The sequence below is a fragment of the Taeniopygia guttata genome, chromosome W, assembly GCF_048771995.1.
Source record: "Taeniopygia guttata chromosome W, bTaeGut7.mat, whole genome shotgun sequence".
Taxonomy (NCBI): domain Eukaryota; kingdom Metazoa; phylum Chordata; class Aves; order Passeriformes; family Estrildidae; genus Taeniopygia; species Taeniopygia guttata.
The window spans coordinates 12,649,422-12,673,970 of record NC_133064.1 but is presented as its reverse complement, the minus strand read 5'-3'; the positions used below and the strand labels follow the sequence as shown (position 1 = coordinate 12,673,970).

General features: G+C 41.7%; 1 protein-coding gene across 2 annotated transcripts in view; it reads right to left on the bottom strand.

The window, feature by feature from the left end:
- LOC116806985 (zinc finger SWIM domain-containing protein 6) overlaps positions 1 to 24,549 on the bottom strand; it is a 294,044-nt gene that overhangs the window by 147,389 nt on the left and 122,106 nt on the right. For both annotated transcript variants that reach the window (XM_032744790.3, XM_072923078.1), the window contains exon 2: positions 10,072 to 10,422. In XM_032744790.3, coding sequence (XP_032600681.1) covers positions 10,072 to 10,422 — 351 coding nt within the window. The remainder of the gene's footprint in view (positions 1 to 10,071; positions 10,423 to 24,549) is intronic.

The window sequence follows — 24,549 nt, the reverse complement described above, 5'->3', positions numbered from 1 at the left end:
TGTGATTCTGTGATTCTGCTGTATTAGTGGCTAGTTTTCCCAGTACTTTTTCATGACCTTTCCCTTGGCAGAAAGACAAAACAAATTCCAGAGTTCCAATACTTGGGGGATACAAGGCCTGTTATAGATAAATAATGTAATAGTTGACTCTCACAATTAAGAGATATATATTATATAGATTTATAGTAATGTTAATGTAAGATGTCATTCCATAGTCATCTTTCCCCTCCCCTTGTAAGAGCCTTGATAGTTGGGGCATTTAGGTGGAGGGCAAGCTTGTTACTAAGAGGCACGGCATGGCAACACCTGACCTCCAATCAAGTTACAAGAAAGCAGTCTTCACCAATGGACAGAGACGAAGAGTTAACTGACAGACTTTGGGAGGGGCTAGAGTTACATGATGCAATATAAAGGGTATAAAAGCTGGAGCAGCATTTTGTGAATGAGCCATGTGGCTGTAAAGCCATGGGAGAGGGCAGACACTTAGCATTGTAACTTCTTTCCTTATTCAGTCCTTTGTTGTAATTTTGGTCAAGGTTTAATAAATCTTTTTCTAAAATTCTAGAAGTGAGGCTCGTTTCTTACAAGGCCCCAATCCTATCTTGGTTCTTCCTGGGAATCAAGGCTGAGAACAACTCTTTGAGATACATTTCATGGACAAAGCACAGCTAGTTCTGGGGGGGGGGGACTCTGAAAAAGGGGCTTGACCTGGCGGGGGAATTGCATCACCACTTGTCCTCCTAATTTGTGCCTTTTATCAATTATGCTGATTTCCTAAAACCTATAAAAATGTGCTGACCCATGAAGGGGGTGGGCTTTTGTGGACATCTTTCCATAGCTGGCCCTGAAGGCCTTCAAATAAAGATCTATTCTTATATTACCTTCTTACTAAAATTATATCAAGTTTCACTTCCAGGTTGGGAAAAAGGCAGCAATCAGTTAGTTTGCACTATACCTTCCCCAGTGGCTCAGCATTGCTATACTTAAACCAGTGCTATTTTCATGCCACTAGGTAAAAAGACTATAAAAGCTTTAGACATCAAGCTGAGGGTCTGGGCTGTACAATGCTATTCAGCACAATACTACAGGTACTTCTGACGCAGAGCAATATTTTCTCACAAGATCATATATAGGCTACACTCAATATTATCAAAATTTTAAACCAAAATGTATAAAGAATTTTCAATATACATGTAACAGGCACTAGCTACGGTTTGTAATTCACTGATCTTTCAGTATTGTTATGGTTTGACACTGCTATAATGCTAATGCCCTCATGAAAATGTAAGACCGTAATTGAATGATGTGAAATGCGATTGAGAACAGAGCAAAGCAGGCTTAAGCTTAATAATAAGGAAAAAAAACCTCTATCAAGCTATTACTATTATATTACGATAAAAGGAAAAATAAAGGAAAAAAACCCCACACACAAAATTCAAAATTAAAACCTTCTAAAGCATCCTTTTCTTACTATTTAATTTTAACAAACCACAGTGAGACACAACCTGGACTTTAATCAGGTTTTTACATTCTAGACAATTGATACTCAGTCTATTGAGGGAGAGAGGATCCCCTCCTGTGCCACAGACCCCCTAAGAAACACAGCTGCCACATCTTGTGCTTGTATGTCACACATGGCACTGCCCGGAGAAAAAAGTTTGCCAGTGGTGACCCTCTCCTTTCTATGCACAGTGCTTTCACCACTAATGCATGGATGGACAGACTGCTTTTAGGATTTTTCCTTTCAAGGATGCCCTGCCAAGAGGGGAACAAACAACAGTTTAGTTTTTCATTTTTGGGACCACAATCTCCCCCATTTTCCCCTAGGGCTGAGGGTTTAAGAACAGAGATCTTCTTATTTTCTTTTTCTCTGAAGATGGGGGGCAACACCACAAACCTCCCTAACTTTTTTCTGTTTGCTCTACTTCTGTCTTTTCCCAGCTGAATAATGTTCTCTTTGGCTCACGGGCATCTTCCTAAAATACAGTCTTTCTTGGAGAAGAAGATTGGTTCAGTCTGTGGCTACTGAGAAAAAGTTTAGCTAAAAGTTACTTTATCATCTCCTCCCACCTAGAATTTCTCCTTCTAACATCCCAGGGTCTAAGTTGTTTCTCTTCTTCTCTTTCAAACTGAGGAGGAGAAAAAATTCACAAAGCTTTCATTTCTCAAGGAAGGGTTAAATTAAAAGTCCCGACTCCCAAGGATGGCTCGCTGCCCAGGCTCCGGCTCCCACAGGCAGCTGGGCACCTTGCGCCCCCCCCCCCCCCCCCCCCGGCTCTTCCGCTCTTCACCTTCCCCGTGGTGAACTGCTGACAAAACTGCTGCTGCTGTTTCTTTCTCTGTCTCTCTCTCTGTCTCTGTCTCTCTCTCTGTCTCTCTCTCTCTCTATCTCTCTCGACAGAGAAAGAGAGAAAGAGAGAGAGACTTCGACCCTTCGGCCTACCTCCGTCAGGCCATGGGCCTTCCCCTCCCCCACCCAGCCATGGGGCGGGCAGAGGAGAGTCTGCATTCCACGCTGACCGGAACCAAAGAGAGCGAGTTCTCCTGGGAATTCTGCTTTTAACCCCTCTGTGTTCTCAGAGGCGTGTCCACCTTCAATTGGTCAATATTTAAATTGACCTCTTCTTTCTCAGAAAAATTATTTTTCTGTGTCAAACCACAACAAGTATCATTGGCAGTCTTCAGCAATAGCCATGAACTAAAAAAGTGAGGAGAAGGTTTGTCAGATTGGGCACAAGTCCAAACCCCATTTGCAGCCCTGGCAGCATCCAGGCATCCTGATTGTTATAGATGCATTTTAGATGAATGTCTTTTCGCAAATATTAAAATGAATATTATATGTGTTATGTTGGAAAGTTATGCTGTATTAATCTCTTTTAAGTAGTGTGGTAAATATAGTTTTTAGGCTATAGCATAATATTAAAATAGAAAATATGTGATGTAAGATACCTTTTGTAACTAGTTTAAGGAATGGATAAGGATAAGATAACCAAGAAATTCTTCACATACAGATAATAGTAACAAGACACCAAAATCCAGAGAAGAATTATTGCCTCCTTTTCAAGACTGTTCAGACTTCTTCCAGACTTCTAGGAGCCAAGAAATTGATTTACAAGATGGGGGGGGGGGGGGGTGTTTCCTTTATTGTCCTGTGAAAAATGCATGTTTTATGATTGGCTTTTTGCAAATATTGAATTGAATACTATATGTATTATGTTATGATAAATGTAGTTTTGTAGTTAAAATGAATCTTTAGGAGTTAAAATAGAAACTTTGTATGTGGGGTTTTTTTTAAAGGAAGGAGATACTCGCTTCGAGATAACAGTCACAGGACACCTAAATCTTCCAGAGAATAGGAATTTATGGTTTTCTTATCAGAAGAAGCTATTTTCTTCAGGCCTTGCTCAGACTCGAAGATGGAAGATGCCGTGGGGATTAAAAGAAGCAGTTGACATATACCAGACAGTTTCTTGTTTTAAATAGAATGTATGCATAACCATGAAGTATGTATGTATATGCAACAGCATACTGTTTTAAGGGTTATTCCTTTGTTCACAAGGCATGCTTGTCAGTGGCTTAAGTGCCTGAGAACATCCAGATGTCTGTATTTCTTTGTTTTTTATTGTCTTGTAATTGTCCTAACTCTAAATTTTTATTACTCTAATTGCATGACTTTTTTATAACCATTTTATTATTATTAAACTTTTAAATATTCTAAAAACAAGTGATTGGTGCTTTTCACAGTCTGAACTCTGATTTTCCAAATTCTTACTGCTCTAATTTTTATTACTATTTTTATAACTATTTTATTACTATTAAACTTTTACAATTTTAAAACAAATTATTGATGTCTTTCACACTGATGTTGCTGCTGGAGAAGCCTCAGCTCCCACTGCTCATGTTGTTCTTTTTTTGGGCTCGAGACATGACCATCTCCACATCTCTCAACCAGGTACTTTTCCAGATCACTACATTCACTTACAGTCAGGTCATTAAAGAAATTTCCCAGTCTAACCACTGACCCGAGATTTTCACTGCTGGGGCCAAAGTCCCTTCACAGTGGGTGGCTCCAGTGAGCTGACAAGTGCCCCACTTGACTCCCTACACATACCACACATAGGCATACCAGATTTCCTCACTGGCTCCACCCCAGGTTTTCCATAGCTGCCTCAGACCTCTGCTTCCCTTAAGTAATTTAATCATAGTGCAGTGACACAATAACTGCGGGCACTGGTGCCTCTGGAGAGGGACGCTGAACAAAGGAATCCCTGGACTTTTGCTACAGTCTGTGCACCCATTCCAATGGTGGTTTTGGGTCTGGGGTCTTCTCATTGTTCATTGGCTTCTGCAGTGTCTCTGGGTGATTGACTGGCCAGCGCCACAGGGCTGCTTGCCCTTAGGCAAGTCAGTGCCTGATCACTGCTCATTGCCAGGGGCTCCAACCATTTCCCCCACCCAGGGCACACCTTGCAGCTTGCACTGCACCTACACACCAACCTATTGGTCTTAGGTGTATTACTCACCAAGGTGAACACCGAGTGATCTAGTCTGCTTCCTCTTCCTCTAGCACACCCATCATTCTTGAGCAACAGATAGGATTTCTACACTGCTGCTTTTCTTCTGAAGACCTGGGATGGGAACTATCTTGGTGGGAAAGATGGGTGCTAATGTCTTTACAAATTACTAGATGGGTGAGGGTCTTTAGGAGAAATGGGTGTTGATGTCTTCGAAATGGGTCTTAATGTCTCTACAAACATCAAGCTGCACAAGTTTGTTACAGAACCCAGATAATTTGACCAGGCAGTTTGAACTCCTGAACTTTAGGGTAATAGGACAAATGAGTCCACGACAAAGTCTATTGCAGAACTCAGTCTGAACTTCTTAACTTTGAGGGGAAATGACGATATCTGTTCAAAGGAGAATATGTGGTAGGCTGTTTGGGAAGGCTGTCGCTTCCTAGTACCTCAGCCAATGGGGAAAGGAAGAGAGCAATATGCAGCCGGGAATTTAGGATAAAAGAAGGCTGCACCCTCCAAAATCTCGATAGACACCCCCTGGGGCATGCCCTAGTGGAATCTGTCTCTTTATTTGAATAAAGTTGCAGGACTCCTCTGTCTCATTTGTGGACACTGGCTTTTCATTGCATGGCTTTTCCCCACAATCTGAACAAGCAACAGGACTGAAGAAGGGAGCTGCCTTAGGAGCTGTGAAATGAAGTCCTAGCAATAGCTGTCAAGAAGATCTGAAGGGTGAACCCAAAGGCAGCGACCTCGCTTGGGGTGCAATGCGGCCCCGAACAAGCACAAGGCTTCAGGACATGGACAGTTTGGCTGAGGAGAGGAACATGGGCAGCTCTGAATTTAATCATTGCAATGCAGTTTGGTACCAAGACCAAATATCTTTTCCCAATTTTAAACTAAGGATAAGTATTACTGTTATGTGTACAGGGGATAATTCATTCATATAAAATGGTTTATATGTCATATATATTTTGCTGGTGAAAAACATTCTTATAAAAGATTTTTAAGTGTACAAGCTAGTGTTGGAGATTGCATCACAGTGTATTCACATTTATCTATGACACCACTTCTTGAATGTGGTTGCTCAGTTTGAAAGTGTGAAAAACACCAATCACTTGTTTTTTAAAATCTTAAAAGTTTATTAGTAATAAAATAGTTATAAAAATAGTAATAAAATTGGAGTAATAAAAATTTGGACAATGAGGATTAGGACTCTATGAGACAATAAAAAGCAAAGAATTACGGACGTCCAAATGTTTTTGGGCACTAAGCTGCCAAAAACATGCCTTGCAAACAAAGGAATAACCCTCAAAAGCAATAGCCTGTTGCATATTCATATATCTCATGCATGATGCATAAATTCCTTGCAAATTAAGAATTTTTCTGGGTTTTGTCAACTTCTTCCCCTTAAGCCTGGTGGTTCCATAAAGATAGAGAGAATGTTCAGTGTTTGTCTTTTTTGATAAGGAGGCTGTAACTCTTCAGGTTTCGTGTTGCTGTTATCTCTGTGAGAAGAGTTTCTTGATTATCTTATCCCTTTTCTTGAGCTGGTAAAAAATATCTTACATCGCATAGTTTCTATTTTAACATTATGTTGTAACCTAAAACTATATTTAACACACTACTTTAAAAGGATTAATACAGTATTACAAAATAACCCTCCATAATACATATAGTATTCAATTTAATATTTGCGAAGAGCCAATCATAAAATACACATTTTTCACAATAAAGAACTTAATCTTGGAAAGTAAATAGAAGCAAATAGGGGGTTTGACTAAAATAGGCAAAGAATAGCCTATATCACAAATTACTCAGGGTACAATAGTAAACTCAACAAGTCCAACTAAGATTCAATAAGGCGAAGTGCTGGGTCCTGCACTTGGGTCACAACAACCCTATGCAGTGCTACAGGCTGGGGGAAGAGTGGCTGGACTTAGGGGTGCTGATCAACAGCTAGCTGAATATGAGCTACCAGTGTGTCCATGTGGCCAAGAAGGCAAATGGCATCCTGGCCTGTATCATCGATAGTGTGGCCAGCAGGACCAGGGAAATGATTGTCCCTCTGTACTTGGCACTGGTGAGGCTGCACATCAAATCCTGTGTTCACTTCTGGACCCCTCACTACAAGAAAGATATTGAGGTGCTAGAGTGTGTCCAGAGAAGGGTCCGGAGAGTAAGTCCTATCAGGAGAGGCTGAGGGAGCTGGAGGTGCTTAGTCAGAGAAAAGGAGGTTCAGGGAGACCTTCTCACTCTCTACCTGACGGGATGTTCTAGCAAGGTGGGGGTAGGTGACTTTTCCCAAGCAAGTAGCAACAGGACAAGAGGACATGGCCTCAAGCTGTGCCAAGGGAGTTTCAGGTTGGACATCAGAAAGAATTTCTTCACGGAAAGGATTTTCAAGCATTGGAATGGGCTGCCCAGGGAGGTTGTGGAGTCGCCATCCCTGAAGGTGTTCAAGAAACAAGTGAACTTGGCACTTAGTGCTGTAATCTAGTTGACAAGGTTGAGATCATTGGAAGGTTGGACTTGATCTCAGCAGTCTTTGCCAACCTTAATGATTCTGTGATTCTATGATTCTAAATTTTTGTTAATATAATGGTAGAATGTAGCATCTTCAAAGTAAATTGCTTCCTTGGTCCTTATTTCTGAAGTATCACAAGAGTTGTTTTAATCTTCAAATGAAACAATGCCAAATTATTTACTCAGCCATGCTGAATTTTTTGAACTTAATTTTATAAAAATCTTATGACTTTAAGTATACAAGTGAAATGTAGATTAATACTTTTTATTAAATATAGCCTCATTTCAGAATCAAGAAGATATGGGAAAACAACTACAGTTAAAAGCATGTGTACTATGCAAAGATTGAATGGTCCAAGCTAGAAACCAATAATGTATGTTGATTCGCAACAGAATAGTAAGTGATTTTATAAACTTAGTGTCTTCAGAATTATTCTAAATAGTAGTTATATAGAAACAAAGCTGATAAAATTACTTATTACAAAATATTAGGCCTTAGATTCCCAAAATGATTCAAAGCTTACACATAAGTAATTTCATCTTGTATTTAATTTCATAACTCTTGGGTAAAATATAACAACTGTTTAGTAGTGCATAGCATTAAAGAAAAACAGGAACTACTGTGAAGCAGACAGTGCTAATAAGAGAAAATTTAAATAAAGAACTGGTATGATGGTTTTGACTGAGTTAATGTTAATTTTTTCCACAGTAGCTTCTATGGGTGTATTGAAACAGAGATTTTTGGAGTTCACTTAAGTTAACAAAATGAACTGAGCATTTATATTCTAGCATGTAGAGTCATGTGTTAAATTTTAACTTTTACTTAAGAAACCTCTGCCGAGGTACAAAGGGCATAAGAAAATGCAAATTTCTGAAGCTTCTTGCATAAAGAACAATATCAGAAAGAGACCCAAAATGCAAAGAGCCCAGATAAAGAGGCTCCTCTGTCTCCAAGTCTATCAAGACTGACAGACAGTACTCAGATAAGCACCAAAAGACCAAAAGCGCATGCGCAGAGAGGAAGAGTTAAAAGGTTCAACCATGAAGAAGACCACAATCTTCAGCCTCAAGAGACCCCTGGAGGACCACCACGACAAACCACGCATGCCTAGAAGGGCGTAGACCTATTTAGCATGAGGGGTAAGGACAGGCAGGGCCAGAGGTTGAATATGCATAGAAAAGTTGTGCAATGTACTGCATATGGAACACCTTTCTAACTAAAAGTGTGGGTCAGACTGAAGCTCGGGGCACAAGTTTTTGGAGAGATATCTCACTTGTGCCGAGTGCTGACAATACATACCCACTTCATAACTACCCCGAATTGTGGAGTTTATCTATTTATTCCACGTATCACTTCAGTATTGGGTTTGCATGACCAGGTTTTGGTAGTGGGGAAGCTACAGGGGTGTCTTATGCCAGAAGCTTCCCCCATGTCTATCAGAGCCAGTTCCAGTCAACTCCAAGATAAACGCCCTGCTGCCCAAGGCCCAGCCCATCAGTGAAAGCGGTAGCACCTCAGTGATAACATATTTAAGAAAGGGAAAGAAATTACAGCACAGAAGCAATTTGGGCCAGCATAGAGAGGAATGAGAATATGTGAAAGGAAAAAATATGCAGACACCAGGGTCAGTGGAGGAGGGGGAAGAGGTGGTTCAGGTGCCAGATCTGACATTCCCCTGCAGCCCACAGTGAAGACCATGGTGAGGCAGCTGTGTCCCTGCAGCCCAAGGAGATCCACAGAGGTGCAGAGATCCACCTGCAGACTGTGGAGGAGCCCCATGCTGGAGGAGGTGGATGTGCCTAAAGGAGGCTGTGATCCCATGGGAAGCCCCTGCTGGAGCAGGGTCCTGGCAGGACCTGTGACCCTGTGGAGAGTGGAGCCCATGCTGGAGCAGGTTTGGTGGCAGGAGGTGTGACCCTGTGGGGGACCTACACTGGAGCAGCCTGTTCCTGAAGGACTGCACAACGTGGAAGGATCCTACATTGGAGCAGTTTGTGAAGAACCGTACCTTGTCAGAAGGAGTCACATTGGAGAAGGTTATGGAATACTGTTTCCTGTGGGAGGGTGTGCTGGTATGAAAGTAGACTGATGGGAGAAAAGAACCCCACTCAATTATCTTAAGAGAGATTTCAGGACAGAGTTACAATTTAATAGAGAGATTACAATAAATGTAATGATACACAGAAAGCTGGCTTAAACCCACAAAGTCAGAGTACAACCTGACACCCTGTTGGTCAGGGTGATGGTTGCAGTCCTGTCAAGTGGTGGTTGCAGTCAAAAGCAGTGGCCCTATGGAAGTATTGGTCCTCCTCTGGATATGTCAAGAGGTGGTCGTGGTGGTGTCCCAAATCCCCAAAATTAGAGATTATATATGCTTTGGTTTGGGTGGTAAAGGTCAGTACCTCCCCCAGGCTGGGGGCTTTCACAATGGAATGATGTAATACTGTGAGTCATTCCAGCTGCCCATTCTGCCAGTGCCATTGAGTCCATTATGGCCCATTATCAGATGTGACCACCTCAGGATGGTTGTGACTGTGCTGGTGCTTCCCCAAAAGGAGTTATCACAGCTGAGTCATTGGTGTGAAGAAAAAGGAACACTTCCTTGCCTTGCAGGGTTGCCTCTTTTTTCCTTATCTCATTTAACATCCATCTTGTAGCCTGAGGTGTCAAGTGTGCACTGGGCCACTACTGCAAATGACCCATCATTAACAGAGTGTCAGAAATTATGTAGAGAGGAGTCGAATATACAGTTTGTTGCACCCACATACTGCTAAACTGGCACTCTACTCCTGTAACCAGGACAGAGGGAACCCACACTGGAGCAGGGAAAGAGTGTGAGGAGTCCTCCCCCTGAGGAAAAAGCAACAGCAGAAACAACATGACCACTACACCATAATGTAAACATCATAAAAATTACAAAGTAATTAGGTTGAAAGGGACTTCAGGTGCCCACACTCCTAAATGCCACAAAAAATTATATAAAAAAACAGAGAGGGAATGAAACAAAAGAACAAGCATCAAACTTACCATGGACTTGATTGATTTCTGAATTCTGAGAAAGAATTTCATCTGCTAATTTCTGAGCAGTTGGCAAAACTTCTGTGTGGTGCACTGTGATCAAATACTGAACAAATTTTTGTAGTTGGTCTCTGTTCATTTGAAACAGTGTCTCTGAAATGGGAAGATGCAGTTTGACCTGATCTGGCTTGCGGATCCGGTATAAAGAGAGTGCCACAACGTGGGCACAGTAAAATATGTCCTTGTTTCCACAGCTACAGGTCACTGAGGTAATCTTGCAACGATCAAAGCTGATAGCTACATTGCAAACAGTTTCTGATTGCATTGCAGTGTCTGTCACAGTGCCACTCAAGTGGAAACCTGTGAAGGGAAAAAAAGGAGGGCTTACATTCTTGAATAAAGTACCATATCTCATTTTTGATAACCTTTAATTAATCTAGCAAAAGTCATCATGTATTTCCGAGAAAGAATGCATCTCATAGAACTTGCTTTAATGATGAACCCTGTCTTTCTGTCATACCCTTTTTATATCCAATAAAATCAAAAGGAGCTGGTTTACAAGCCCTCTTTGCCATTCCATCACAACATTCATAAAAGTTTGATAGTAAGAAAAAGTTACTTGGTAAATGATAGCTGCAGAAGCAGAGTTGCATCCAATTAAGACCAATGTGAAACTCCCAGTAGTTCAGCAAGCTGGCAGCAATTTTCCAAACCTCACACCAGTCTGCACTTAGCAGCAAATTTAGCCATTCTCTCAATAAGTAAGAGGAAAGTAGTGCACTCTCGTGGCACAAACCCTGATCCTAATCTCAACTCTGCCACAGATTCAGACACAAGTCACTTAACCTCATTGCTTTCACTTCTCCCACCACTGAGCTTATGCTAAAGCTCTTCATCAACCCAAGCAATCTGGTAGAGCAGCTATGTTGGTGTAACTCTTGGAAAATGGAAACTGCTGCAGTTACCTATACACAGGACATCAGATTCGTAATAGTCAATGAGACATGCACACACTGTTTCAGAAGTGTGCATCTCTACTTGGCATGATAAAGCATAAGGCAAAAACCCTGGTTTTTCTTATATTTTAAGAAGATATGGTATACCATAAGAAAGATCTTTACTTCAGCCACTACTCCACAGAGCACCCTGTTGAACCAATGTCTCAAATGCTGTTCTCTGAAGATCAGACCTGAACCCATCTCTGTTTTCCCAATGTTAAGGCCCAGCTTTGGCTCACAATACTTTATCACTACAGAATTTGGGTGTTTATTTTGGATTTTATGTAAACATGACATTGATTTTTGGTTCAGGCATTAAGTCAGAGGTATAGTTACAAAGCAATACAAACAAATTACATATTATCAGTATTAAACTTGAACAGACTGTATACATAAAATTTGGAATGAATATTACAAGTAAGGTGTTATACATGACTATTTATAATGGAAATTAGACAAAGCCACACTCCCTCAAAGTCCAAAACTGATTCAGTATTCTTGTATTTCAAGAAAAGCATGCTGTAGGAAGTAGTATCACATGAAAATTAGGTAGTAAAAAATAAATATATGCATAGCTATAGTCCAAAATATTGCATCTCAAATTGTTTTTAAGAAACTCTTTAATCTATTGAAAAATAAGAGGAAAATCTAATTTTTCCATTTGTTTATGCTGTGCATTTCAGAGCAGGTTGTGCAGTCAGTATCACTGTCTGGATTTCGTTCAGCTACAGAAATTTGATAATCTACCAGAAGTCATAGACACAGACTCTTGATTTTTGCAAGTTAATGCTTATCAGTTAAAGTAGTTAGAGTTGAGAAAAAACAAGATGCCTAAGTCTTGTTCTGCGATCTTGACAGTAGTTAATTCAGCCTTGATTTGGGAGAAAAATTTCCATCTAGTTTTATTGATGCCATTTAGGTTTTTGCCTTTTTTTATATGTTGTCTGTATTCTTCACACATATATTTGTAGATCTGTAGCCTATTGTATTAGTGGCTACTTTTCCCAGTAATTTTCCATGGCCTTTCCCTAGGCAGAAAGACAAAACAAATTCCAGAGCTCTAAGCCCCGGGGGATACAAGGCCCCAATGCTATCTTAGTTCTTCCTGGCTACCAAGGTTAAGAACAACTCTTTGAGATACATTTCATGGACAAAGTACAGCTAGTGCCAAGGGAGGAGCTCCAGAAAAGGGGCTTGACCTGGAGGAGAATTGCATCACCACTTGTCCTCCTAATTGGTGCTTTTTATCAATTATGCTAATTTCCTAAAACCTATAAAAATGTGCTGACCCCTGGAGGGGGTGGGCTTTTGTGGACATCTTTCCATAACTGCCCCTAAAGACCTTCAAATAAAAATACATTTTTATAATACCTCCTTACTAAAATTATATCAGGTTTAATTTCCAGGTTGAGAAAAAGGCAACAATATTACTAAATGTGATCCAAGTGTTGCACAAAAATGGAAGAAATTAATACTAGTAGAACAGAACAGCATAGCCTTGGGAGAAGTAAATAAAGGATGTAACCTAGGCAAACAGAAGACATGCAAAACACAAGCAAGATGCCAGCTCAGCTCTGCAAGGCTGACAAACAAGGCTGTGAAACAATGATATTCAAACCGGGGGTCAAGGGAAAGCCATCTAGAAAGAACACCAGACATTGAAGACCACCGAAGACCCCAAGGAACCATATAAAGACTTATGATAAGGAGTACGACTATGTAAAATAAAGTAATACATATGCATCAAGAAAGCAGGGATAGATAATGAATATGTAATCAGTATGTGTGATTAAAACTGTGTTTACCTGATGCTCAGGGCACTCAGTCAGAGGAAGGATCTTCTCAGTGACCAGCATGCTACAATAAAGAATGCCTGCTTTCTAACACTCAAAACTGTGTTAGAAAGTTTCTATCTGTCTGATTTTAGTATAAAAACATCAGGACATCTAGGAAGAGATACAATATACAGATGGGCTTGTGATCAAGGGGTGGACCTCACCATGGAGGCTATCACACAGGTTATTCACAAATGTGAAATGTGCTGCAAAATTAAGGGAGCTACGTGAGCGAAATCTCCCTGTAATAGAGGGCAGTGGATAGGTTTCTGATATAGTGAGGCCTGGCAAATTGACTACATTGGACCACTGCCATGAACACGCCATGGCAAGAGCTGCATACTCACCATGTAACTACTGGTTGGCTGGAAACATACCCAGTAAACCATGCTACTGCTCAAAACACCATCTTAGGCCTAAGAGACACATTTTGTGGTAACATGGTACCCCAGAGAGAACTAAGTCAGAAAATGGGACTAATTTTCAAAATAACCTTATAAACTCTTGGGCAAAGAAGCATGGAATTGAGTGGATATATCACAACCCTTATCACCCACAAGCCTCTGGAAAGACTGGGAGATATAATGGACTGCTGAAGACTATGTTAAGGGCATTAGGCAATGGGGCATGGAAGCATTGGGATGCAAATTTAGCAGAAGCCACTTGGCTGCTTAACACCAGAGGATCTGCTAACTGCCCTGGTCCAGCCCCCCAAAAAAAAAAAAAAACCCTACACACTGTGGGAGAAGATAAGGTCTCCATACTACACATAGGGAAGTGTCTGGAGAAGTCAGTGTGGATTTCTCCTCCCATGGGAAAAGGCAAACCTATTTGTTGGATTGTCATTGCCCAAGGACCAGGTGGACCCTTGGTGGGTAACGCTGAAGGATGGGGAGATCTGGTGTGTGCCTTGAGAAGATTTAACCTTGCAGGAAAATAATCTGTGGTGTGAGATGTATGTTGCACAAAGCAAAGTAGTAGAAATTACATGAACTGAGAAAGAGTGAATTTAGTGAGGAGCAAGGAGTGCAACAATGACCTGAGCCGGGCCAGTGTCAGTGCCCAATGATTGAGTATGCTGTTTCTCCTGTCCTGTCTCTCCAGTATTCTCCCCCACCCCATCAATAGGCTGGGGGTAGGCAGGATCCTGGGAGGGAACACAACTAGGCCAGCTGACCCAAATTAACCAAAGGGATATTCCATACCATGTTATGTCAGCTCAGATATAAAAGCTAAGAAAAGGAGGAGGAAGGGGTGGGGTGGGGTGGGGGGATGGGTATTTGTTATTTACAATATTTGCCTTCTGGAGCAACCACTATGTGTGCTAAAGCCCTGCTTCCTGGGAAATAGCCTGTTGTGGTGCTTTCCCCCCCTTTTTCAGGCCGCGCTGAGATCTAAGAAATGCTCATTAGGCTTCCGCCTTCACAAACAGCACCTGTGCTCAGCTCCTCTTGAGCTTATCAGAAACACTGTCTGCTCCCAGGAACTGCTGCTGTCTAATGAGCTCCTGTTTTCTTTATGAAAAGCCTTGAAAACTATTTTTCTTGCCTGAAAGGCATAACATCCTTGCTCTCACACTTTCAAAGAAAGTGTCCTGACCCAAAGTGTGGCCAGAATGAAATACTGTTCTGGCTAAAGCCCACTCTTTTGCAGCCCTATCAACAGCAGTCCAAAATGAGAACCTTTGAGCTCTTCTGGACCACAGTGGGTTGCAACAAACAACCTCTCTCTGAGTGGGACACCTCTCAAAGCCAGCAAACTCTCAAGTTTTCTAAACTCAGAGGATTGCTGAACAACGAGTCCTAGGCCAACACCCCTACTCCTTAAGGCTCAACCCTTTGCCTGTCGAGGAGATGCAAAAGCATCTAAAGTATTTCACTATCTTTGAGGGGAATTTTTCTCAGGTACCTTGCACTGACTCTATGTCTGTGTGCATACATGAGTGCACATGCTATAGCAAATAAAGGAGAAATGCTGCTCTCTTATATGTTAGGGTAACAGATGTTGGTGTAAGGAAAGAGTTAAACAGAGAGCAACAGCAACAGCATCTCTCTGAAACAGCATGTACCTGAGACAGAACTGGACGAATGAGTTTCTACTTCTAAGTTAACATAGAACTGTACACTCTTCATGCTCCTTTACCATGGCTTTGGCGACAACAATGGAAAATGTCAAGAGCACAGATTTTTTTGTAGAACTGTGATTATGTCTGCAAGCTGTAACCAAAAAAAAGCTCTTAGGAGTAAAGATGTATATACTGATGCTTCTGAATAAAATCTCAGATTCACTTTCTTTCTGCTGGTCGGTCTAGTCCCTTCATCTATCACAAGATGTTTAAGTACCTTAGATATCTAAGTAAGTTAGGCATGTAAGTGTTGGGAAGGATGGATTAATATAATTGCCTGGCAAAAGATTTACAATAGTACAGCCAGGATGAAAACAACCCCCCCTACTAGCTGGACAATACCCTTACCTACAGATAGGTCCAAAAGTCAAATGGACTGTTCCATCTCAACCCCCAAAATGTATGGTTCATCCCACACCTGTAACCCTACCCTGAAGCATCAAGTGTCTGTAACCCCATTGGCCCAAGCCTTGTTCCAGCCCACCTTGAAGCCCCCTGATAAGGGGTCTCTGAGGAGCCAGACGCTCTCTTAGACCTTCCCCCCTCTTGGATCCTCCCGTCTCTTGGAACTCCCCCCTCTTAGATCTTCCACCCACTCCTAAAACTCCTTGTCTCTCCCCTCCCCCATCACCTCAGGCCTTGCCACATGCTGCGTCTGGCAGCTCAAAGCAAGACCTTTCACCATCCCTAATAAACCTTATATTCTAAGAGCAGCCTTCAGAAATCTCTCGTCTCCATTCATCGAAACCGTCCAGGAGAACAGCATTCCCTACATGTAAGTAAGTTTAATATAAGTTAGGTTAAATGCTGTTAAGTGTTATTCATTTGTTAAATTGTTAAGGTTGAGTTATGTGTTAAGGTATAAGTTAAGTACTGTTAAGTTTGAGTGCTGTTATGGTTTTAGGCCAAATTCCTTTTTATCCTTGCCCTTTCTATCCTTTGTCACATGCACCTAAAGACACACACACACACACACACACACATACACACACAAACGTACATATGCACCACCCCCCACCCCCCCACCCCCAATAGTTCTTGGCTCATTTCTGTTTTGATTGACTGGATTTTGTTGCTTTATTTGTTTGTTTTTTCTTTTTTCCTTGGTGCATTTTAACTGTCTGGTAAGGAGTAGAGTGAACCTTGCCAACAAACTTTGTTGTGCTGTCGCTTAATATTAAATCTGGTTTCTACTGATAGCCTTGCCAGTGATTTTTTAAGCAATCTTAAACACTAGTTCATAACGTGGCCAGACATTGCTTGCTGATGGGAAGTAGAGAATATCTTTGTTTCCTCTTTTGCTTGTGCACACACAGCCTTTCACTTTTGCTTTAGTAAACTGCCTTATCTCAACATACAAGTTGTTTTCCATCTTATTTTCTCTCCCCTGTCCAGCTTAGAAGAGGGAGTGATAGACCAGCTTGATGGGCACTGGGCATCCAGTCAAAGTCAATCCACCACATTATCTAAACCCCTATTAATTCTGATAGGAAAAGAAAAAGATATTTTAAAATGTTTCCAACCACCAACTCCAACAATATTGTCACTTAATTTGTAAGCAAATAATTCAAGTATTAATAAGGCTAAAATTTTCCTGAACAGATGAGTGTCTCCAGAAATATTTAGAGTTAACAGCAGACCTGCTTTTAATTCTCTACTCACATCCAGACACAAATGCAGCTCTTGCCTTCTCCTCCCTTTCCCCTGACATTTTTTGATAAATCATTTTACAATCAGCAACATTTATAAACAGAGATGTTAATCTAAACAATTACAGCACTAAAACAGTCAAGGTACCCTGTGGTATTGTCCTGGTTCCAGCCAGGACAGGGTTAATTTTTGCAGTAGTCAGAAGGGGGCATGGTTATGATCCTGGGGTTATTCTATACCACCTCACATCATTGCCAGGGAAAGGGAGTCTCTTCCGAGGAGAGGGTATGACGGCGAACAGCTGGACTGTGAGCCTCATAGACCCCTGACTTTAACCTAAAAAGCCTAGAGAGGGCACTGAGAGGAGGAAGGATTTGGCTACAGAAGGCAGATGCCAGCCAATCCCTGACGAGAATGTAAGCAGGTAGCTATTCGGCAGCGAGCTGGGTGGTAACCAAATCATAGCCAATCAGGTTTGAATGGGGAGTCTTTTGAATAGCCTATATAAGAGCTGTGCGCACCATAAAAGCTTGCTCTACTTCATGAACTTTGATGTCGTGTCAGCTCTCCATCTCCCTTGAGTGCGACATATGGTGATCCTGACCTGATGGCAATAACTAAGCCATGAGAAATTGATAAAAGCTGAGAGAAATGTAAAAGTACTGGAACCTGGAAGAGTGCTGGAACCCAGAAGTCGAGCGGCTCCCAAACCTGGAAGTGCCGGCAGCGCGCTGCCGGAGCCTGCTGCTGCACCACACTGTGCCCCACTGCACCTACAGCCAAGGCTTGAACAGCCTGAAGGACCAATATCACTGATGGATGTGAGAGACCCCCACAGAGGGAACCCAAGCTACTGCCCTCCTGCCGACCCCTGAGAGGAAGCTTCCACTGCACTGCCGGTACCGGCTCCATCCCCACTCCTATTGGATACCATCCCCGCACATGATCCAATTAGCATCTGGAAGGAGGTAAAACGGATTACGGTTGCACGTGGGGATATTGAGGGTGCTGACCAAATTTCTGTGCCCATGCCTTTGCTATCATCGAAACACTGGCAGTAAGGAGGTGGGACAATTGCAGCATCCCTGGTCCTGCGAGGTAGTGGGACCACACCTGATAGACATATCCTTTTTAATTGGCAAGTCCTCTCCAAGCTACGCCAATTGTCTACTCAACATAGACTGGAGTCTCCCGCAGTTGCAAATATGCTTTGGTTTTTAACTGCCAGTGAATTAACTCCTTTTGACATGAAGCAAATCGCTAAAGTACTCTGTATTCCAGTGCAGTACATGATGTCTGAATCTACCTGGAGACATTATGCAGAGGAGCAGGGACCCATGCTTTGGGGCAGGGATTTCTCAACTCATGGGACTGCCCCCCATTGAAAGTCCACAAATGCAATCACGTTTAAATCCCTCAATATTAGCACAGGCAAAAGACTTAAGAATGTGAGCCCTGATGAAAATCGAAAACATGTCTGTTCCAACCCAAAGGTATTCAAGCATAAAACAAGGCCCCAAGGAATGATATATGCAATTCATAGAACATTTACAAGATGCTATAGAAAAGCAAATAACAAACAGTGATGCAATGAATCAATTAATATTGTAATTGGCATGGGACAATGCAAATGAGGACTGCAGAAAAGCTATAGATTTATTACCCAAAGAAAATCCATCCTTAGAGGAAATTATTAATGCATGTAATAAGGTTGGAACTGAATCATACTGCATGTACTTGTTAGCCAATTCTTTTGCAGCTGCTGTAAAGGTGTCATGCCAATCCTACAGAAAGGGGCAACAAGGCGACAGGAAAGCAAGTTGTCCCTGCAAGTCCAACTCATTGAGGTCATGCCAAAATCAAAGGACTGGGCCTATAGTAACAATCACCAATGTAGAAGACCTGGTAATTTTGCCAAGGACTGTAGATCCAAATTCCACATTAATGGGCAATCTCTCAGCAACCAGGGAAACTGGAACCCAAGCACGCAACAGAAGCGTGTGAAGACACAAGCACTTCCTCGTCCCCCAGCCCGAGCCTATGTGACCAGCTCACAGGGATAACAAGAGGCTCAGCTGGAATGGATGTTTCCACAGACAATGCAATAACTATAGACTCATTAAAAGTGCATGAAGTTCCCCTTGAAGCCCATGGGCCTATAGGGAAAGGACTGAGTGCACTATTGTTAGGAAGATCAAGTGCAACATTACAAAGCATTTTTGTTCATCCAGGTGTTATAGATGCTGACTACATGGGACAGATTTGTGCCATGGTGTCAACTCCTACCCCTCCTGTGACTTTCCCAGTGAAACAGAGTAGAAATTTAATGGAGTAGAAATCCATTTGGATTTAGGTGAAATGTACCACGTTGAATTAGTAGTAGCTTGGTAACATAGGTAAAATATGCTGTTTAGTATGCTAGCTCTGCTGCACTCGTAAAACTGCCTCAGACAAGGAGAAAGAATGCGAATCTCCAAGCTGAAGAGATAAGAGAGGCCCCTTTCCAAGCTGAAGAGACAAGAGAGAACCCTTGAACTCTGAAACGAAGAAAAATCCAAAGCTAAGTCTGCAAGACATGGACAAATGGATTAGAGAGTTATCTGTACAAGGACTAATTGCAAGTTGTAATGGAAAATGAGTAGAATATGCATGAACCTGTTGTGAAACTCTATGCATATGTAAACTAGTAAGGGAGAATAAAAAGGGATCGGGAGTTCTCAGGGTTGCACATGTCCTTTGAAGGGGAACGATCCCCGTATGCGTCCAGCTCTGCAATAAACATACCGTCTCTACAACTTCTTATAAAGTTGTGGGGTTTGATTTTTTTATCTGCGATTCACTAGCTAAAACTTTCATTGCCCAACACATTCTTTTTAAGTCTTCTGTTCCTAAAACAGATTCAAAGCTGTGAGGAGATGGAGGCTTTGGATCAACAGGAGAGCCTCAAGTATACTGGACTCAGGTAGTTTCTGATCGGAGACCAAACATGGTTTGTACACTTAGAACGCCTCAGGCAACTCCATCCCACATTAAGGTTAGTGGGATGATTAGTGGGATGGCAGATATTGCCATCATATCTGCTGATACATGTCCCCAGGCCTGGCCTACCACAGCTGTAGGATCTGTGTTTGCTGGCCTTGGGGGCACCACACAGAGTTACTAAATCAGTAAACTGGTCTTAGTCAAGAATCCAGAGGGACAGACAGCCATAATCTGTCCCTATGTCACTGCTGCACCACTAAATGTGTTGAAAGGATGTTTTGCCAGTGTGGGAAGTTCAGGTAGGAACAGGGGCCACTGTGCTGAAGGGTGTAAAGCACCCTATATTAGCCTTGAAGTGGCTCACTGACCAACCCATGTGGGTTACTCAGCGGCCCCTTGAAAAAGAAAAATTAAATGCCTTTAAATTCCTAGTTCAGGATCAATTAGATCAAGGACATACAGAGCCATCAACAAGTCCGTGGAACACTCCTGTGTTCATAATTAAAAAGAAATCAGATACATGGAAATTAGTCCATGACCTAATGAAAATTAATGCAGTTATGGAAAGTATGGGTGCTTTACAGCCTGGGATGCCATCTCCTATCATGATACCTGCTAACTGGGACATTTTGATTGTTGATTTAAAAGACTGGGTTTTTTACTATTCCTTTGCACTCTGATGATATCCCAAAGTTTGCATTCACAGTGCCTTCCATCAATAATGCAGCACCAGTTGAGCGATACCAATGGAAAGTGCTGCCACAGGGTATGAAAAATAGCCCAATGATCTGCCAATGGTATGTTGCACAGGCATTCTTCATAGTGACAGCAATTCCCAGGAGCATACTATTATCATTATATGGATGACATTGATAGAAATCCCAACCAAAGATAGCCTTGTGCAGATTCGGTGAAAATTGATGCAAACACTACAAGAGTTTGGGCTGCAAGTCGCACCAGAAACGGTGCAGCAGCAACCTCCATGGAAGTACCTAGGAGTTAAAATAATAGATCAAACAATTCAGCCACAAACAATTCAATTTTCAACCAAAATTCAAACCTTGAATGATGCACAAAAATTTTTTGGTTTCATAAACTGGATAAGACCCTATTTAGGGTTAACCATGCCACAGTTATTACACCTGTTCAATATTCTCAAAGGTGACCCTGAGTTAACCTCTCCTAAAGAATTAACTCCAGAGGTGAAAACTGCTCTTGAAACAGTAGAGCGGGCCATAATGAACAAACAAGTTTACCAGATATGTCTTGAAGTTTGTATTACAGTGTTTATTGTCATTGTTGATTTACATCCTACAGGAATTATTGGTCAATGGGACAGACAGTGGTCTGACCCACTACACATTTTAGAACAGATCTTTTGCCCCACTGACCTAAAAAGACAGGACTTACTATTTTTGAACTAGTTGCACAGTTATTTATCAAATGCCGTCTAAGGTGTTTGCAGTTAAATGTTAGAGACCCCTTAAAAATTGTTATACCAGTACAACAGGAATATTTTGAATGGTGCTTTGCAAATAGAACACCACTACAAAGTGCTTTGCAAAACTATACAGGGCAAATTACCTATCACTTACCCAGCCACAAATTGTTGCGATTAAGCAAGACCACTGTGTTATCCCTGAAATCATTAAACCAGCACACACCCCTGAAAGGTCTCACAGTTTTCACGGATGGGTCTGGAAAAACAGGAAAAGCCATTGTTTCCGGGAAAGATGATAACGGTTGGCAGACACTAGAAGGTCATGATAGTGGATCACCTCAGCTACTTGAATTACATGCAGTAGCCAAGGCTTTTCAACATTTTCCTCATGTTCCTTTAAACATTGTGATCCATTCCACCTATGTTGTAGATATCACACAAAGATTGGACCAAGCACTGCTAAAAAAAAGTCATAATGCCGCATTATTTGAATAGCAAAAAACTTTATGGCACACAATCCAAGGCAGAACATGTCCTTATTACATTTCGCATATTCAGAGTCATACAAACTTGCCAGGCTTTATTACAGAAGGTTGTACTTGAGCTGATTAGCTAGCTGGTCCTGCCTGGATAGTGCCACAGCCAGATATGCTAGCACAATCAAGAGCTTTACATGCTGTCTGAGATTGAGAAGCAAGATGTTTTCTATTACCATCTGCGTAGCAGTTGTCTTCTGGGCAGTTTTCCTTATCTCCTGTTAATGGGCCCATCAATGTCTCGTCACATGACTCAGAGATAAGTCCCTCCAGGAGCCTTTTCTGTTTAACAGATGATCAAGGACCCACCGCATGACTCAGAATGACATCGGCCCATTGTGAGATGCTCTGACCAGGGGGGAGGAGCTAAGCATTCCCACCTAGATACATTCTGGGATTTTTGGACAGAGAGGCAGCCTTTCGACAGATTCCCAAGAGGACACAGCTGGGGTTTTTCCACTGGACTGACTACACCTTTTCTGCAGGACCACTACTCCAACAAAACCACATCTGCCACTCCAGGAGGACTGCAGCCACTTCAATTTGGACTGCTACCAACACACTGGCCAAAGGGGTATCCGGTTGTATTCTGACTTTGTCAGTGGTTTTCCTTTTGTATTATTGCATATGATTTGTTTCTTTTCCCTTTTCCCAATAAATTGTATTTCTGACTTGGAGTCTCTTACTGGTTTTCCTTTCAAACCAGAACATAATTTTGGCACCCAACATGTGGCACGAGGTACTGAGAAAAGTCAGAATTACAATTTTGTCTTGTAGAAAGTACCTATTCACTATGATGCTTAACATGATTACATGGGTCTTATACCTAGCTCTCTATATTTTCCTGCACATAGGAAATTATCTGGCGATTGTAATACTCATGTGTAGACCGGAATATTGTATGAGAATTGCTTTATTGGTCTATTATGTCTATTGCATTATACCCTCCAAAACAATGAACATTATTCGGAATATGTACTCAATTCTGTTTGCTTTCAAACCAGAACATTCTTTTTTCCATCAAGGTGCTCGAGCTCTACAATGACAATTCTTGTTAACAAATACAGAGGCATGCAATATTGTTGACACTTGTTTTGTTTGTCAATGCCACACTACACTACTGCAGATGGGAGTTAACCCCCGTGGTCTGCAAACCTTACAAGTCTGGCAAACAGATGTCACATACATTTCAGAATTCGGTCGCTTAAAATATGCTCATGTTTCAATAGACACTTTTTCATCTGCTATATCGGCTTTGATTCACACTGGAGAAACAAGTCGTGATGCCATTGCACATTAGCAACCAGCCTTTCCTGCTCTAGGCATCCCTCACACTGTAAAAACTGATAATGGTCCTGCATACATATCACAGAACAGTCGATAGTTTTTACAGCTCTGGGGTGTATCACACCACACGGGTATTCCTCATTCCCCTACAGGACAAGCAATTGTTGAACATGCACATGGCACTTTAAAGTGTGCCCTTGAAAAACAGAAAAGAGGAATATGTGGTGAGACCCTGTAGAGCAGGGTGGTGTCTTAGGTTGTAAGATGTAGCTGGGGGTGTGTATTCCATTGCCATCTGTTAGAGGTGGGACAGTTATTTTCTGTTAATTGGGCCACCTATTAAAACCAAATAAGGCAGTTTTCTTTATCTCTTCCACAACCAATCCTCCCTCCAGGAAATATCTTTTGTTAATGGGCCATTGGGTCTTACTGCATGACTGATAAAATTATATCATCCCATTGTGAGATGCTCTGCCCAGGGGGAGGAACCAAACATTCCTACCTCAATATAATCTGAGATTTGGATCACCCAAAGCAGCCTTTCTCCACTAGATTCTCAGAGGAGCAGCTTTCTTTTCCATGAGGCCCATCTACACCACCACTGGAGCTTCAGAGGAAAACTACACCCTTCTACAAGATCACTGCTTCAACACAACCACATTTGTCACTCCAAGAAGACTACAGCCACTATTTACTCAGACTGCTACCAATGCCCTGACCAACAGTGTGTCAGGTCATATTCTGACTCTGTCAGTTTTGTTTTGTATTACTGCATTTTTATTTTTATTTTTTATTTTTCTAAAAAAAGAACTGTTATTCCTACTCCCATATCTTTGCCTGAGAGCCCTTTAATTTCAAAATTTAATAATTCGGATGGAGGGAGTTTACATTTTCCATTTCAAGAGAGGCTTCTGCTTTCCTTAACAAACACCCGTCTTTTCAAACCAAGACACGTGGCCAAAGCCCTGTATACTTTAAACCATCTAACAATATTGCAAAACTCTCAAAAGTCTGTCATCTTAAATAATTTCTTGTCATTACAATCCTCTAGTGATGTCCAGTTACCTAAACCTAAGGTATTGGTACGGGACCTCATTACTAAGAAATGGGAAGGCCCTTGGGATTTTGTCACTTAGGGGTATGTGTATGCATGTATTTCCACAGATGCTGGTATTCGATGGGTACCTGCTCGGTGTGTACAACCTGCTCTATGCTCTGCTCTGGACCACAACCAACAATGCCTCCCTGACGGCCTCCCAGCAGACACTGTAGAACAGTGACCAAAACAATCCTCTGCACCAGCTGGATGGAAATCTGAGACCTTCTGCATGTTCAGGTGGAACTTCATATTATTACAGTGTTGTATTTGCCAGCACAAATATATACACTTCAGATATCCTTCTGAGTTTTGTCACCGAAAACAAATACTTTAAAACAAAAGAACATTCAAACTGGAAGGCACTAAGGAGGAGAAATGACAGTGGAATGCAGGGCAACAGCAGCAGGTTAGCTTTCAGTTACTCAAGTCAAAAGCAAGTTTTGAAATAGAAAGTTCTACTAATCCAACAGCATAAGCAGTAAATCTACTGCACTAAATAAGCATCATCAATATCATCTCACAAACTTAATTCAT